Source organism: Cygnus atratus, chromosome 21 (genome assembly GCF_013377495.2).
Source record: "Cygnus atratus isolate AKBS03 ecotype Queensland, Australia chromosome 21, CAtr_DNAZoo_HiC_assembly, whole genome shotgun sequence".
Taxonomy (NCBI): Eukaryota; Metazoa; Chordata; class Aves; order Anseriformes; family Anatidae; genus Cygnus; species Cygnus atratus.
The window spans coordinates 6,087,757-6,104,094 of record NC_066382.1 but is presented as its reverse complement, the minus strand read 5'-3'; the positions used below and the strand labels follow the sequence as shown (position 1 = coordinate 6,104,094).

The following is a 16,338-nucleotide window of genomic DNA, read 5'->3' as shown; positions in this document are numbered from 1 at the left end:
TGAAGATATTCTCTGATACAAGCAAGTTGTAACTCCTGCTAACAAACTGGATAATGGAGAAAAACAAAAAGCAAGCCATTTGTTAGCTCTTCCAGCTCCATACACAATTCAGTATTGCTTTTATTAAACTAACTGCGTTTGATCCTGACTAACGTGTCACTCTTTGTAAACAGGACAAGTTTGTCTTCATTGCCTGTTTGGATTCATCTCAGGAAACGTCAGTACTTTGTGGGCATCGTTATGGCTTTATTGGTGCATTCAGATCATAAAAAGACAGTTATAAAAACTATAGAATCCAACGATGCAAATGAGATACAACAGTAACGGTAACTATAAAAGTTGCACTTTTCCTATGTGTGATGAATAGACTAGCTAGGAGTGAAACTTCTTCCTTGAAGATTAGGTCTGTTTTGGGGAGTACAGATCTCAATCTTACAGCATTTTGCTTAAGAATTGTTGTGTATGAACACGAGAACCATGTCAGAGTGAGTGGCAACATCTGTGGGACGCAACAGAATTTAATATCACAGCAGAAAAAACATAGTAAAGACTATGACAATAGGATTTCTGCTGGAATATTAAGCAATGAGGGAAAGAAGCAGGTTTGTTCATTATCAGTTCACTGTCAGACATCGCAAATATATGATCAAAACACTGACTGCAGTAAGAGCAAACACACCAACTATTTCAGTTGTCAGTAATGCAAGATGTGAACAAACTGTTTTTTTCACCTTTACTGTGGCTGTCCTACCACCTAATAAGTATAATTGCTATTGCAAGCTAGACTTCATCTAGCTAGAATTCATCTCTTAACCATCTTTGTCACTGCAACTATCAAACTGCAGCATACATTACCACGGTGTAGATATGCTTGTAAAAACACTTACTGAACAATGTTAAAATTCTGCATCATTTTACGAGACTTTTCCCTGTTAATTACAATTCAGGGAAAATTCCGTTACGGAGAGGATAAGATCTTCGAGGAATGACTTATGTGAGAAAATAAACAAGCAGCTCTTACCAAAGAACCTTGCTAAAACAGAGGTATCCATTTGAATAAACTTACTACTAGAAAGAAAAGGGTTCCTGTAATACAGCTAAGTCTCAGTGATGTTACAATATTCCATCCAACTGCCACACCTATATGGACACGGATGCTTCTGGCCCCGCTGCAGGAGGACGCCACATGCTGTAATTCCTCTTGGTGTTGGAATGCAACATTCTAAAATTCTCAGAGGCAAATTCTTTACGTGTTTTTTGACTAAGCTAGTTCACTAAGCATATAAAAACAGAAAAAGATTAAATGTTGTGTGCAATGTTAATTAAACTTTTAAATTAACTATATCCACAGTAAAGAAAATGAAGAATTAACTGAGATGTGTCAAATTTGTATAAATTTGTTTTAGTGAGCTGGGCATAGGAAGCCAAAGGATGCAAGCATACTTAATTCCTTCTAGATGTACAGAGTCTCATTTTCCTGGTACATCTGGTTTCCATACAAAACACAGTTTCCCACAAGTTTTTAAAAAGTTTACTTTATTGGTTACAGTTATATAAAATGTGTCATGATAGTTCCATCTAGTTGGTCATTAAGTGCTTGCTTGCAATACCACAGAGACTCTTTGCCACATCTGCAACTTATATGATGTGCTGCGTGCTGGAGGAGAAATCTCCCTCTTCAGTTGCTTACCTGCACTTACAGTATCTTCGGCAAGGCTACAATGTTCAAAAGCAATGACGACCCCACTTGTATGTCAAATTGTAATTTTTAATGTTTTCATTAGAATACTCTTTATATCACTCTCCAAAAAAAAAAAAAAAGAAAAAAAAAGAAAAGAAACAATATAACTAACAGCAAACTTTAATACAGGAACATGCTCCGAGATTAACAACCCAAAATGAAAACAAAATGAAATTAATGTAAAATGTAAATCACATATAGTACAATTGAAGTGTCCAAAACAATTTAAATAATTTTAAATATTTTATTTTTTAAACTTGCTACAAATGCTTTATACAATATTTCAACATAAAGTCCCCATAACAGAAATGTAACAAAATGGGAATGATAGTGAAAGTGAAAGTTAAAGTGGCACAAATTCACCAAACAAGTATTAAACTACAAATTTTAAGAGGTAGATTACTTTTTAAGTCAAGAACAAAAAATAAAAGGGGTGGCTGTATAATGAAACTAGTCACTTTCCATCAACTCAGTCATTAATCTTGAAAGCTATATAAACACGAGAAATGGTATTTCCATAAAAAGATGTTTAAGAACAACAGACCAATTTGTTGTTTTAAGTTATTAGATAGAGGTGTAAGACCTTTTAGAGTAATTATATATTTAACTTTCAAAATATACAGGTATGTAGCCCTGGTCTAGCCTTTTTATCAATAAAAAGATACACTGCATTCATTATATATAGTATTTAGAAACTGGTATCGGTATTTCATTGCTATATAAAGTTCCATCTGCAAGTATAAATAGGAATTTGGAAAACTCACAGAACATCCAAATCAGGCTTTTTTCCCATTATATGCTGGTCATCTAAAACACTCAGGAAGTGGGGAGAAGGTGGGAAGAAAAGGAAATGCATCATACTAGGTTCCTCTCTACTGTTTAGAAGAAAGGTTTTAGCAGACTTTCTACATGACAGAAATACTTAGAATGCGCCAACATTTGTTGTCCCTGAATCTCTACTGCATTACTGATAAAACAGGCAATCTCTCCTTTGCCAACTTTACAAGTGACTGCCATTATGCCATTTGTGAAGGTACAGACAAAACAAGGATCTAAGCATTCAAGGGAAGAAGATTTGGTTTAGTTTAATCCCACTTGCTTTTGATATTTTTTTTTTGGTGTGTGTGTGTTGTTTTTTATTATTATTATTTTTGGTTTGGTGGTGGTGTTTTGGTTCCATTTTGTTTTTAATAGTACCCTTCTCTTATCTGAATCATCGTGAAGCCCAGCATGAGTGTCAGGCACAAAATAAGTCTATGCCTGACACCGAGTATTAGCAAGAAGCCTGCAGGCAATTTTATGATTGTGAGTCAGCTTCAGCTGGTTTCGCAAGCTTGGTGGACTTCACATCCATTGTCGTAGTGCTTATCCTAAGTTGAGCATGCAACAGCTCTACCATGTCATTAAGGGATTTTTTTTGTTTTGTTTTGCTTTGTTTTACAGGAGATTCCTAGAAAATAAAAACAAAAACTGAAGATAAATGACAACACAAATTATTTGTGAATGGAATATGTTTACACAGAAAAACGGAAAGGTGAAAAACAAATTTGGAGACAATTACTACATGAAGCAACAATCTTGAATGAATGCTAAGAATTGAGATTTCCTGGGGGCAAGAAAAAAAAAAAATCAATGTCTACACTGAGTAGAATCGAAGCTTATGCTGACATTAAATAGTGTATGAAGACAAAAAGACTCTTAGTACTTGATATAGAAAAAAAAGGTGATGAGGTGATGAGACAATCCAGATTTACGAGCATTATTTCAGAAACAAAAGCAAGAGTTCTTCTAGCATAAATATTTGTTAAACCATTAAAGACTGCAAGCTGCCAAAGTAAACTAACAGTATTTGAGACAGTCAAGGAAATATTACCCCTAGGTAAATCATTATTTACCCTGAATGCTATTAAACAGTTTCCATATGCAGAGATTTCCAAGCACTTGCTTATTTTGCTTAAAGGTCAAATGATTAGTTTGGATGGAAAGATGTGTCATTCTGGCTTCAAATTCCACTGATCTGCTCTGGCATCACGTAAAAGACAGCTTCACACGTATTGCTAAGGAAGCAGCTGAGTAGAATTAAGTAACATGAAGATGATTATGGCCCAAGGGAACAGGCCTGCTCAATGGTTCTTGTACTTTAAAGGCATATTCAACACCATTAATCTCCAAATTCCAGGAAGAATTATTTTTTTCCTTCAACGTGTCCTACCTCGGATATTAACTGAGTCAAATTCCCTTCTTTGAAATAATTCTGTTATGTTGTAGATTGACTTTATAGGAAGTATTTCCTCAAAATTATCACGTAGGGTCTTCACCGTAAGACACACAAGCTGCAAATAGTTTGGATTTTGACGCTTCCTGACAAATTCCACTTGTGGACACTTGTGAAAGAGGCTGCCACTTCCACCCCCTTCCCCACTATCATTTGCTTTGGTAAAAAATACTACCTTTAGCCATAAACCTGGTGTTAATCATAGCATAGACTGCAATTAGCAAAAATAAAAGAACCCTTAATTACCACTGAGTTTTGTGGAAGTTACCCAGCAAATCAGACACCTATTTCAAGAATAGCAGGGCGGGAGCCTGCTAACAGAAATTTCAAAGTTTGTAAAATATACTACTGACTACTTAAAAGACTACATGAAGACTTTAAATGGGACTCAGGCACATAGATTAAGCTTTTATTTTTTTATTTAAGTATTATTCTTTCTTGTGATTAAAATGCTTCTTCTGAAAATGAAATAGAGCTTTAGTAATATTTTTTTTTATACTGAAACATAAGAGCATGATACTTTTAACAAAAATTTACACATTCATGTAACTTTTCTTACACATCTATTTCCCTTCATTAAGTATTTAGAGATCTGACTCAATTAGTATGCACATACAATTTCTGAAGTATGTTTTTTTTAATATATGATATGCAGAGAATACTTTTTATTAAAAACCAACATTTCAAATTATTTTAGTAAGAGGGTAAAAATGCAGTCATGATTTTTAGCTTAATGAACCACCGTAAACCAAATCTAGAACGATTTTGGGCCACTGTATGCTGGATAGCAAATACATAGTCATTGCCTCCAATAACTTTAATGAGTTAAGGTTTATTTGCACTCAGGTGGAGAGATTTTTTCCCAGCGTTTTCAATTCCATTTATAATTAAACATTCTCTATACAAATTATGTATTATTTCATGACAATGTGACAAAATGCACCAAGTATGTACATCATACCTCAGCATGACTGAGCTGCTAACCATGGTTTAGGAAATGCAATCTTCTTTTGTTTTAAATATGAGAAACTCAAAAAAAAAAAAAAAAAGACCAAGAAAATCAGCAAAACAGCAAGCACCGTGTTCCTGTTTTGTCTGAACTTCAAATTAAAAGCTTACCTGAAATCTTTTAATTCTTGTTTTGTACTTTCATCTCTTTTGTTTTCTGCTGCCTCTGCATTTGCCGCCTGCTGTAAGCTTCGTGTAATAGGTCCTCCAATCCTCTCTCTAGATTTTACAGAGAATCTGTCTGCCTTTTTCTTACTCGCCACAGCAGACTTACTTGACAGAACAGCTTTATTATTCCTTTGTATTCTGACGTGCAATTTCCGGGTCGCTTTGCTTGAGATTCCAGAGGAACTGTTCTTAGCCACCACTTTAGTTTTTTTCCCATCAACGTGAGTCATTTTGGACACTCTTACAGGACTAGAGTTCCTCAACGATGAAGATGAATTTGGCTTTTTAGATCGCATGGAAGGTACAAATTTAACGTTTTGTTTTGATTTGAAGGACGCAGAGGGCAGCTGGATTTGAGCAGGTCCTGAGGTTCGTGCTCTTGTCTTGCCCAAGTGAGGCTGCATGCCTTGCATTTTGATCTCAGCATCTGCTGTTCGCCTACGCTGGTTGCTGCCTTTTTCATTGCTTGCAGGTAACGAAGAACTTACATTTTTTTTTGATGAATTTTTTTTAGAGGATGGGGAGATGGGTTTCTTGGGACAGCTATATGATGCGTGTTTGTTCAAACTTCCAATATACGTAAACTCTCGATTACAGTAGGGGCAGATATGGGAGTCTGACTCGGATGAATTATTTTTCAATTCTGCCTTCTGCTGGGCAGATTTCTTTTTTGCAAAATAGCTTTCTGGACAAGCTGGTTTTTCTTTTTCAATGCACTTATTTTTAGTTTACTTGAGGACATTTTGCTAATCTCAACATTGAAATTAAGTCTTTTAGGCTGACCCATTCGTCTGAAAGCATTCTTTCCAGGGCCAGCTATAACAACCATGCCATTCTTAGGCTGCACTGTCTGTTTCAGCGGTACTGGATTTTTTTTGGGTGTGTATCTCTTTTTATCACTCGCAGATGCACAAGCCAATATGTGTTTGTGTAATTCAGGCATGTTATCAACACTTTTCCCACATTTTGTGCAGCGGATGGCAGTAGTAAAAGTCTGTGGAATATTGTGGGTAGTGAAGTTTGTTGCAGTAACTCCAATACCCATAGGATTGCGATGGTGATACTGAAATGGAGGTGGTTTAAAGCTTGGGTAGTGTTGATTGAGGCCCATACGAACATCTGGATCTTTAGATTTTACCCCAGAAGCCATTATTTTTATAGTAGTATAAAGTTCTTCAGAGGAATCATTTAGATCTTCATCATCTTCCTCTTTAGAAGGTTCTAAAGAGTCTTCTGACAGGTTCTGCATGTGCTCTATGTTGACCTTACTAGGGTCAGTAAAATTCTGGGGTCTCAAAGTCCCACTTTCAAACTCATGATGCGTGCACTCTTTGTCTGGATGGAGATCTCGCTGATGCTGCTGCAAATTGCACAAAAAAAGCAAATTCCTTTTTACAGACCGAGCAAACAAAGATATTTCCCACTCCATGAAGCAGAAAGCGATGTTCTGACAAGTCTCTTTTATCCCTAAAAAGCTGTACACAGAATTCACATTTGAAGGGCCACTCTTCAGCATGAACAGATAAATGTTTAGTTAGGTCTTTAATAGAAAGAAAAGGTGATTCACAGACATTGCACACAAAGCTTTTATTGAATGTTTCCTGCACTACTCCTGATTCACCTGAAGTATGAGGATCTTCTCTTGCTTTCTGTTCATTTTCAGTTTCCTCCTGTTTTATTATTGGAAGAGTATTTTCAAGATTATCAGCAGAGGAAACAACAGAAGAAACTACTGAAAGAGGAGGTGGAGAAGGAGATGATGAAGAGGAAGAGGAGGAGAAGGAGGAGGAAGAGGAGGAAGAAGAAGAGGAAGAGAGAGTAGGAGGACCAGGTGAAGCAGCAGAAATAAGAGGTTCAACAGAAGGAACAGGGGACGGAGAAGGAGAAACAGTAGGTGAAAGAACAGGTAGAGGGGACTGGGTAGTAGTGTTAGAAAGTGGAGACGGACAAGAAGAAGTGTTAGTGGCACTGGCAGAGACATCTGGAATTGATAATGGCATCGTTGGAAGAAGGGGAGGAGGTGATGTAGCAACTGTTAACACAGGTGGGCAGGGTGGTGGGGAAGAAGGATTGGTGGGTGTTAACAAAGGTGGCAACTGGCACATGGAAGGTACAGCAGATGGCTGTGGCACAGGGGAAACAGAGGAACTAAGGGGCTGAGTGTCAACAGAAGATGATGCAGATAGACTGGGGTCTGTGTCAGGTTCTGGTTGAGACTCCTGAGATTTGCTTGGACTCGGGCTTCTGTTCACACTGGGTGTGCTGTCTGTGGCTGCATCCATTCCATTATACTCATTCAGCAGAACCTTCTGTAACATGCAAGTAGTTGGTTTCTTCTTTTTAACACCACTACAGGTTGGCTGTATGGAGTTTTCTTTATATTCCCTAATTTCAGCATCACTGCAAGGCTTCTTATGCACGCTTAAATCTAATACAGATTCCCAAGGAACTTGATTCTTATTTTTGACATCAGACCGTTGCTTTACACCACTAGACAAATCCAGTGGCTGCTGGTTGCACACATTGCCAAAAGTTGGAGCTGCTGTCCAGTCTTTCGATAGCTTGTAGTCTTCAAAGCAAAGAGGGCTCATAGTCTCTCTTTCTTCCCTTCCAGTCAAGCTCCAAGCAGGTGAGTTGCTGTGGCTTTCTAACTTTGGCATTTTTGAGCTTCGAAGATTATCATTCCACACAGTTTTTCCCTCACCTGACTTAAAGTCTCGAAGTACTGGACTATGTTGTGGAGAACTAGGAGGAGAGCTGGTCCTTCTTTTAAATCTACTGGATACTGGAGGCAAAATAGGTGATGATGTAACAGAGGGTCCTAGTTTAGGGATTTCGCTTGATGGAGTTATTTTCTTATTGTCCTGTGTCTGAAGAAGCTGTTTTAATTTTGACGACAAATACACACTTTTTTCTTTATGAAAAGGCAAGCTCTCTGTTGAAATGCTAAGAGGAAGATTTAAAGAACTAGTAGGAGTTATAGGTTCTGGGTCTGTTTCGGTTTTTATTTTTGGTACAAGAGGAGGGCTGGCAGTTCTCCTCTTTTTGGATTCATTGCTCCCACTGCTAGAGGGCTCTTTAGGAGGTTCATTCACATGCGTTTGTGTAACCTTCAAATTTGAGGAAATTTCCACTGTGACTGGACTGATTATACAATTTAGTCCATACAAGTCTGCAGAGTTGGACTCCATCTGAATCACATCACAATTGCTAGTACTGCTGTTGGACTGAATTTTACCATCAATGTAATAATTTAAGTTTTCAGAGATATTGCTGGAAATATCCATAATATAGACGTCATCTACTTCACCTTCCTCTTCTATTTCTGTACTTGCTATATATACACTCTGGACTGCTGGGGTCTGCTCAGTCTGAAGTGGTGGCTCTTCAGAATAGAATCCTTTTCTTCTGACACCTTTGGGAATAAGGTGACGCTCATGAACCCTACGCTGATGCCTCCGCATGTTGGTGTGAGTTCCAAAAACCTTTTTGCAATATTTGCACGGATGCAATTCTTTGGGCTCCTTATTTTCCTCAGCAAAAGTGGAGTTTGACATTTCTTGGGAGGCTTTCTCAGAATCCAAGACTACAGAGTCTTGCACAAGACTGGAAACGTTCAAGTCATCTTTAAGACCATCATCCACAATTACTTGGTTATCAGCAACATTATCCAAGTGTTGCGATGATGTTAGGGTTAAGAACGGTTTCCTTTTTGGCCCTGCCTCATGGCGCCGTTCGTGTCTTCGTCTGTTAATCTGAGTACCGAAGGCTTTCCCACAATATCGACATTTGAAAGCATGGTTAACAGTAGATATATGAATGTGCATGTGGCGTTCAAGTCCTTGCTTTGTTGTAAACTTCCTCTCACAATGTTGACAAGGAAACATGAACGTTTCCTGAACATCACCATTTGATTCGCCTCTTGCTTTTGGAATTTTCACAACTAGTTTCTTTGGAGAGCTTTCTGGAGATTCCTCTGATGTACTCTTTTGCTCTTCCATAGAATCTAACTTTTCTTCGCATATTAAAGGCATTTCAGCATTTTCCTTAAGCATACTGGTTTCTTCTATCTCCTCTTCATCTTCCTCCTCATCCTCATCCTCCTCCTCTTCATCATCATCTAAATCATCCAATCCACAGTTTATTGCTTCTCCTTGTTTGTCTTCAGTCACCGTTTGTGGTTCAGTGGTAGGACTGGGGATCATCAGCTTTGGAAGTACATCTTGATTTACCATTTCCTGAATTACAGCTGTTTGTTCCAGAGACAGTACAGCAGAAACAGAAGGCTTTTCATCTTCTTCTTTATGACCTGATACACAAAGTAGGAAAAGAAAAGCATAAGCCATTTTTACAAAACATTTTGAAGTACTCTGCACCTTTCTTCCACCTCATCCTCTAACACAGTATAGTCAACACTTTATGATCCACACAATACCTCTCTATTTCTTACTGCTGTGATACAGTCCCAAGCATAAAACTGTATTCAGAAATTCCGTCTGAAACTTCAGCAGAATGTAGACAACTGCCTATACAGCGAGAATCTTCGAACTGAACATTGTGGCCAAAGAAAACAAAACAGTAGACTTCAGAACATTTCAAGAAATCTCTGAAAAAGCTTCAGTGACTTTTCCTACAGCAAAGGAGTGTCAGAAAAGTACAGCAATGCATACAGATAAAGTATCTAGGAAGTCTATCATGCAAATTTTGGACTTGGACATTTCTCCTAAGTTATTATTTTGATGCACAATACAACCTGGATTTGTACTGTAATGTATGGCAAGGCATACTTTGTATCTGGCACGTGGTTTGGACATAGAAATTTTATAATAGATTAGTTTTTCCTATTATTAATTGCATATTTAATGACATAGTTCTGACATTGAAACTGCTTACTAACAAAATGTTCGGGTAAACAATATAAACACATTCACTTTGCTACTCTAATATAACACCTTAGCTTATTAAATGCAACAAAAATTGTCCTTTGATTTAAAAAGATAGCTAGAAAGAAAAACTAAGATACTTGGGAACTCTCACCCTCTTTAGAATCCCTCATATCTGCAGAAGAATCCAAGTCAGCCTTTTTCTGCTTTGTATCTGTTACCTTCTTTCCCTTGTTTTTACCTTCCTGAGTCTTTTTCTTTCCTGGAAGGAAAAACAACATTTATTATTTCTGTTCAGCAATTTTTATTTTTCATATCTGAGTGGAAAAATAAGACAGCCAGCTTTGGAATATAACATACTTCTGTAGAAACACTTCTGAGAAATACAATCAGTAAGAAGGGACAGAAGTCAGAGAATACATTCACTACCTGCAAGAGGCGTTGAAGGCCAAAGTGTAGAACAAAGAATGCAAGAAAAGGTAACTTACAAGAAATTACACATCAGTACATTTAATTTTGATGTCTGCTCTGTGAATATATATTTATAAAGCAGTAAGTCTTTAGGGCCTAGAAGAAATTAAAAGTAAAGATAATCATGAGTATCAAAAAAACCCCTAAGACTCTGAAATACTTTGCTCACTTACATTTCCATTATAGTCTGTTTGTTTTGTATCATCCACAGAGTTAACCAGCCCACATCATACAGTTATTCACTACCTTCAAATCAGTTAAATTACTGTATGTCATACAAGTCTATGGAAACTTTGAAGTTTCTTCAGGTAATACTAATCCCTAGTGTTAATTGGAAGACCTTATCAAATAGAAGCTCAAAGAGACTTCTATACTAGCATGACCATTCTGAACAACGCTGTGGAGGAGAGTTATAATAAACGCAATGAAGTTTAAACACTATGAGAAGACTAAAAGCAGTATGATGTTGACCAACATGGAAAAGCAGCAAAACCAAATTAGACGGAACTGGATAAAAGTAAACTATAAAAGTATATCATCATGTCTACTGACACAAACACAAACAAGTTTGCTAACACTTTCTGTTAGCAAGATTAAGCAGCACATACGAATTGCACGAGATAATGAACACAATGAAGATTAGGGCAAAATGGTATTACACGAAGACCTAATCAGTGATGAAAGATGTAAAGGCATTCAAAACTTCAATAACCTATGCCCCAAAGTTATAATCCTACTTTTTTGCCCTGGCTCTTAAAGATGCAGTCCTGTAACATTTGGAACTGAAGGCAAGGATTGTAATAACAAAAGAAACTTTAAGATATTCTAACTCAATTCATTGCAGTGACCTTATTTCTCCACGCAGAACTTATTTTACATATAACCACATGGTTGAAACGCCACTCATCTGAAACTTCACACTTCCACACACCCACCTCTTAGGAACAAGAATTCTCCAAAAGCTGCAATCCAAATTTCTCCTTTGCTCCCTCTAACGCACAAACTACTACTCTAACACACTGACCCTTCTTCTCTAGTTAGAAGTGTGAATCATAGCCCTAAATCCGTCTTATTTAAAAGCACATTCTTCTAACTCATGATCCTGGCAATAAGTTCCTCCTTTTTTTCCTTGAAATATTTTTCACATCGTAGGCCAAGAACTTGAAACACCTTTTAAACAAAAACCATTCCTCTCTATTCAAACTCAAATTTTTGAAGTATGCACCCTCTCATATAGAGCAGATCGAAGATAGCAAGCATTTTAAAGTTGACCTTTTATGTGAACATTCCACACCATCCAAATAATTACCTGTATTTCCTCTCAAGATCAAGTTTCACAGCTGCTCCCCAAATTCCACAGGGTTTTTCAGTTTCATATGTGTAATTATCCTTCCTTTTCCCTCCCTTTATCCAATTTAAGAGTTTTCAGTCTGAGAAACTGATAGTATAGTCACAAAGAAGGCACTTTTGTCATCTTTGAAAAAATAAATACGCATGCACTCTTCCTAAACTGAACTAGCAACTATCCTATAATATCCTCAAATATCCTAACAGTCTCTGTATTAAAACCATGGGCAACGAGCAAACTCTGGTTTACCTGACAATACAATACAATGCTTCAATACCAAACACTTCTAAGTTGTCAATAGTGGTTCACAGAAGCACTGGGAGTTTAAGCACATCTTTATGTGACACGTTACTGAAAGTTCAGTTTGACAGAATTCAGTACTACCGGCAGCTCTACTGCTTGCAACAACTAGTACCAAGATCTGAGTAAGAAGAATTTCAAATAAGTTTCCAGAAATATCTGCCTAGCCATCCAAAACTGCTCTTGAACTGTACAGTAACAATAATCAAAAAATATTCTATTGCTAGGTAAAACATCTAAGTATAAAGTTTCAGTACATTCCTAGGGAGTCAAAATTGCATCGCAATACACGTTAGGAGCCATGCAGCAGAACATGGATTTAGTTGTTAGAACCCTTTAAGAACTATTAACTTTTTTGCAGACTGCTTATCAGCTTTACAGATTAACATCAGTAATTTTGACTTCATTGACAAAATTCTAGATGCATCTCTCATCTTTACAGGTGAGGGTGGAAACAAGAAGGAAAAGATTCACCTATACCAAACTTGGCCACAGTTAGAGACAACGTTTTACAAGGTGGTGCAGCACTGGATGATACTTTGCAGATGAAGTCACTGGACAATTCTACATTTAATTCTACAGCAGGATTGAATTTCAGCATAATGACAGGTTACTCTAAAAGCATTCAAACCAAGACCCGATTCTTTCTCACAGCAAGATTAGAGATGAAGTGAGCTCTTTCAAATGTGAGGTAAGATATGTAAAAGCAACAACAAAAGTTACTCAAGTACTAAAGCAAACACAGGTTTTCCAAAGTGTTGTCCATTTACAGAATACAAAATTTATGCACTTCAAATCCAATTATAATCTGGGAAGTCGCTAGCACAATTTATAACTGAAATTGAGTTATTTAGGTGATGTACTCTTGTAAGTTATTGCCCTTTAAGCATAAAGGCATTTGAGAAGTTTTATCTAGCACCTCCTTGCCCTTACTCAGAATAGCAAGCAAAACTGCTTGCACATATGTGTAATTTTAGATGTGCCAGTTCAGGTTGACACAGAGGGATACCAAATGATTTTTGATATTTTCCGTTTATCAGCTTTCACCTGTTCATTTTTAGGTTGCAGTTTTTTTTTTTTTATAAAGACTAAAAAAAAAGTCCACCATACTCAAGCATGGCAAAGGCTGTCCAAGACGCATCCATCTCGTGGTCCTAAACCTAACAATATTCCATTGCAGATGTTCAGGGAGGGCATTTAAGAACAGAGGAACAGTAAAGTGATGCTTCCTTGGTATACTCTCCCAGCTTTCACCTCTCCAGAGCTCAGGAATTTTTGAAGACACCAACTAGCTTTTGACAGGCTAGTTTTTTGACTTCATGAGTTCTCAAAGTGCTTTTTAAATTCATGTGAACCTGAAAGATTTGTACTATTCCCTTCCTGCACAGTCCCAATGAAAAACACTACCTGCAACTCTGATACAAAGGGTATCACTGTGGAAGTAACCCAAGGTCTGTCCCACAATTTTCTTACAGTTTCAGATGTCAAGAACTAAGAGAAGCCTGCAGGAGGGGAAAAACTTCCTCACGGTACAGAACCTGGTGGAAGCCTGAGCATAAGTACACAGGTGCACTTACCATCAGGTTCCTGAAGGGTCCTACATGGCTGCTACTGCCAGCTGGATCCTCCACTTGGTCTAAACAAGAAAGATACAGGAATGAAACACAGGGAAAGTGAAATGGAAACAATGACAAAAGAATAAATGAAGGGCAGAACTTAATATACGTGTATGTGCATTACAAGAATTGCAAAAGAAAGATGCAAAGGAAACTGAATGAAAGAAACAGATGGAAAAACAGCTACCTGCCTACAGTGACAAAGATCAAAAGAAGAGTGCAAGAATTTCCGTCTTGCCACTTAGTTTTTAAATATGGTTCCTTCTCCCCTTTCCTTCATTTATGTGTGTTGCAGACAGGTCACTAAGAGCATTACCTGCCTTTACACCCTTACAGCACCCGCACATCTAGTACAAACACTGCAACAAGCATGGGAGATCTCATGTTACTGCCTACATCCAGATAACGGGCCAATACCAATCACGCAGTGCCACTTATCTCAGAAGAGTTCAGAGGATAACAATTTCAAGAAGAGCAGTAATCTTCATTTGCCCATACTTCATTCTATTGATCAGACCAAGACATCTCAAAACAACCCACAGCACCTGCACTTGTATTTTTGCTGTTAACCAAAATACTAACGGGACTGTACAACAACTGAGTGACTGCTGCTCAGACAGATTAAGCACACTCAGATGCCAGGAAAGAAAAAGTTAAACACAGTCTTTCCATACACATGGAACTGCATCCTATCATTAAGTATTGCAAAATTGTACAAGATGCTATTATCTTTAATAAGCTTTAAGTGCGGCACCAAACACGTTCACAGCTAACACCATAAAGCAGGAAGGGGAATCTTGTATCTGATCACCAACATGGTTTTTGATCACTTACAAGAAATATGAAAGGAGACAAATTTGCACGTATCACACTGACAGCAATTGCCACATGGTTTCATGATGCGAATTACAATATACTAGCATAAACTTGCTAGCTAATCCTTTGGGGACTGGTTCAGATTAGCGATAGCTTGCACCAGTCTCATTCAGTAGTTACTGCTATTCTGTACATCAACTTTTGATTTTTTCCTCCTATTTAAAGTACCAAGAAAGTAAAATAAAGATTGAGCATATATACAAGCTAAACAGTCCTTACAGAAAATTCAGCAGAAACCACAACTGTGTAACCACTTCCGCATTATTCTGATTAATGACTTCCAAAACGCTGATGCAACTTGATTTTTAATTGGGGAAAGTTGCGTACCAGAATTCCTCTATTCCTATATCCAGAATGCTGGGAGACATGTCATGCTTTTCAAAGGGAATTACTTAAACTCCCAGGCATCTGTAAAATCTGACTCGTTGTTTGTTCTGGAAGACAGGCTAGCAAAAATTAGTGTCTTCTACACACAAAAAAAGCCATATTCAAAATGATTGCAGAAATTGGTCAAAACCTCAAATAACTGCATGTGCACCAACTCATAACATACAGTAACCAAACCATTTTTAAATTGGTGTCCGAAGATTTAAGTAATTTTGTACAGGTGAGGTTATTCCACTAAGTCATTTGAACTCTCAGAGAAAGAGGAAGAGAAAGTGAAAACAGCTGGGATCAGTTACAGAGCACGTCATCATTAGGTCAGGAAAAGAAAAGATGCCAACCTTGAAAGAAAGAACCTCAACACTTCTGCTTTATTAAAATCAGGTTGTGTGTTATGACATTAACTTCCATTCTCTCTCATGTACCATTACTGTTAACACAACAATAAACCACAGTTCCTTTTTGAAACTTGACTAGAGCAAGCATAGCTGAAAAGCTCTGAAGGGAACTTCTGAACACGCACCTAACTACCTACAGAGGGAACATCTTTTGAACTCAAAAGCTTCCAACTTAAAATGAAACAAAACAGGGAACCACCAGTGAGCTTTAGGGAAAAACGCTCTTGTACTGGCAAGAGCAATTACTACAGAAGCCAAGAGAACGCAGAGGGTGACAGACACCTCCCAGGTCCCACGGCTCCGATATTCAAATGCTGCCATACAGCAGCTTTGGTGGTAGATTCTTTCTGTACTGAATTAGTATGAGTCACGACAGAATATTTTCATTTTTAGTATAATATATGCTATACCAGGAGCATTTTCCAGTTTGGCTATAGAGATGCATCCTGCTGCTTTGGTGCATGCACATATAAAATCAATTCCAGCATCCTCTAACAGAATTCATACCCTAGGCAGGAAGGTACCCATTCTTAATTCAAAAACACAGGCTAAGTCTCACAATATCAACTGGATTTTACGCTAACAATACCAAATCTTTCTAAAATTGAATATTAAAAAAAAGATGTTAAAAGGATGCAAAAACGACACATTTTTGTTCATATCCAAGCAATTCTAAGGGTGAGACTCAAGACATAAAAGGCACAGCTTAATTTCTGAAACAGAAGCACCTAAAGCGGATGTCAATTAATTCTGAATGGCTACATAGACAGTACCATTAAGAGGCCTATTTCAACAGTACTGTGAAGTATGTATGAAAACATGCAAAAAAGAGTCACATTTAGATGTCACAATGACCCCATTTTCCTTGAT

The 16,338-nt window shown here is 37.5% G+C and overlaps 1 protein-coding gene across 1 annotated transcript in view; it reads right to left on the bottom strand.

Annotated features, from left to right (window-relative positions):
• Window positions 1-1,594: 1,594 nt before the first annotated feature.
• Window positions 1,595-16,338, bottom strand: part of PRDM2 (PR/SET domain 2) — a 56,994-nt gene continuing 42,250 nt past the window's right edge. The window contains 5 exon segments of the mRNA XM_050714965.1: window positions 1,595-3,191; window positions 5,136-5,859; window positions 5,862-6,570; window positions 6,572-9,501; window positions 10,230-10,337. Of these exon segments, the coding sequence (XP_050570922.1) occupies window positions 3,179-3,191; window positions 5,136-5,859; window positions 5,862-6,570; window positions 6,572-9,501; window positions 10,230-10,337 (4,484 nt within the window). The 3' untranslated portion in view covers window positions 1,595-3,178.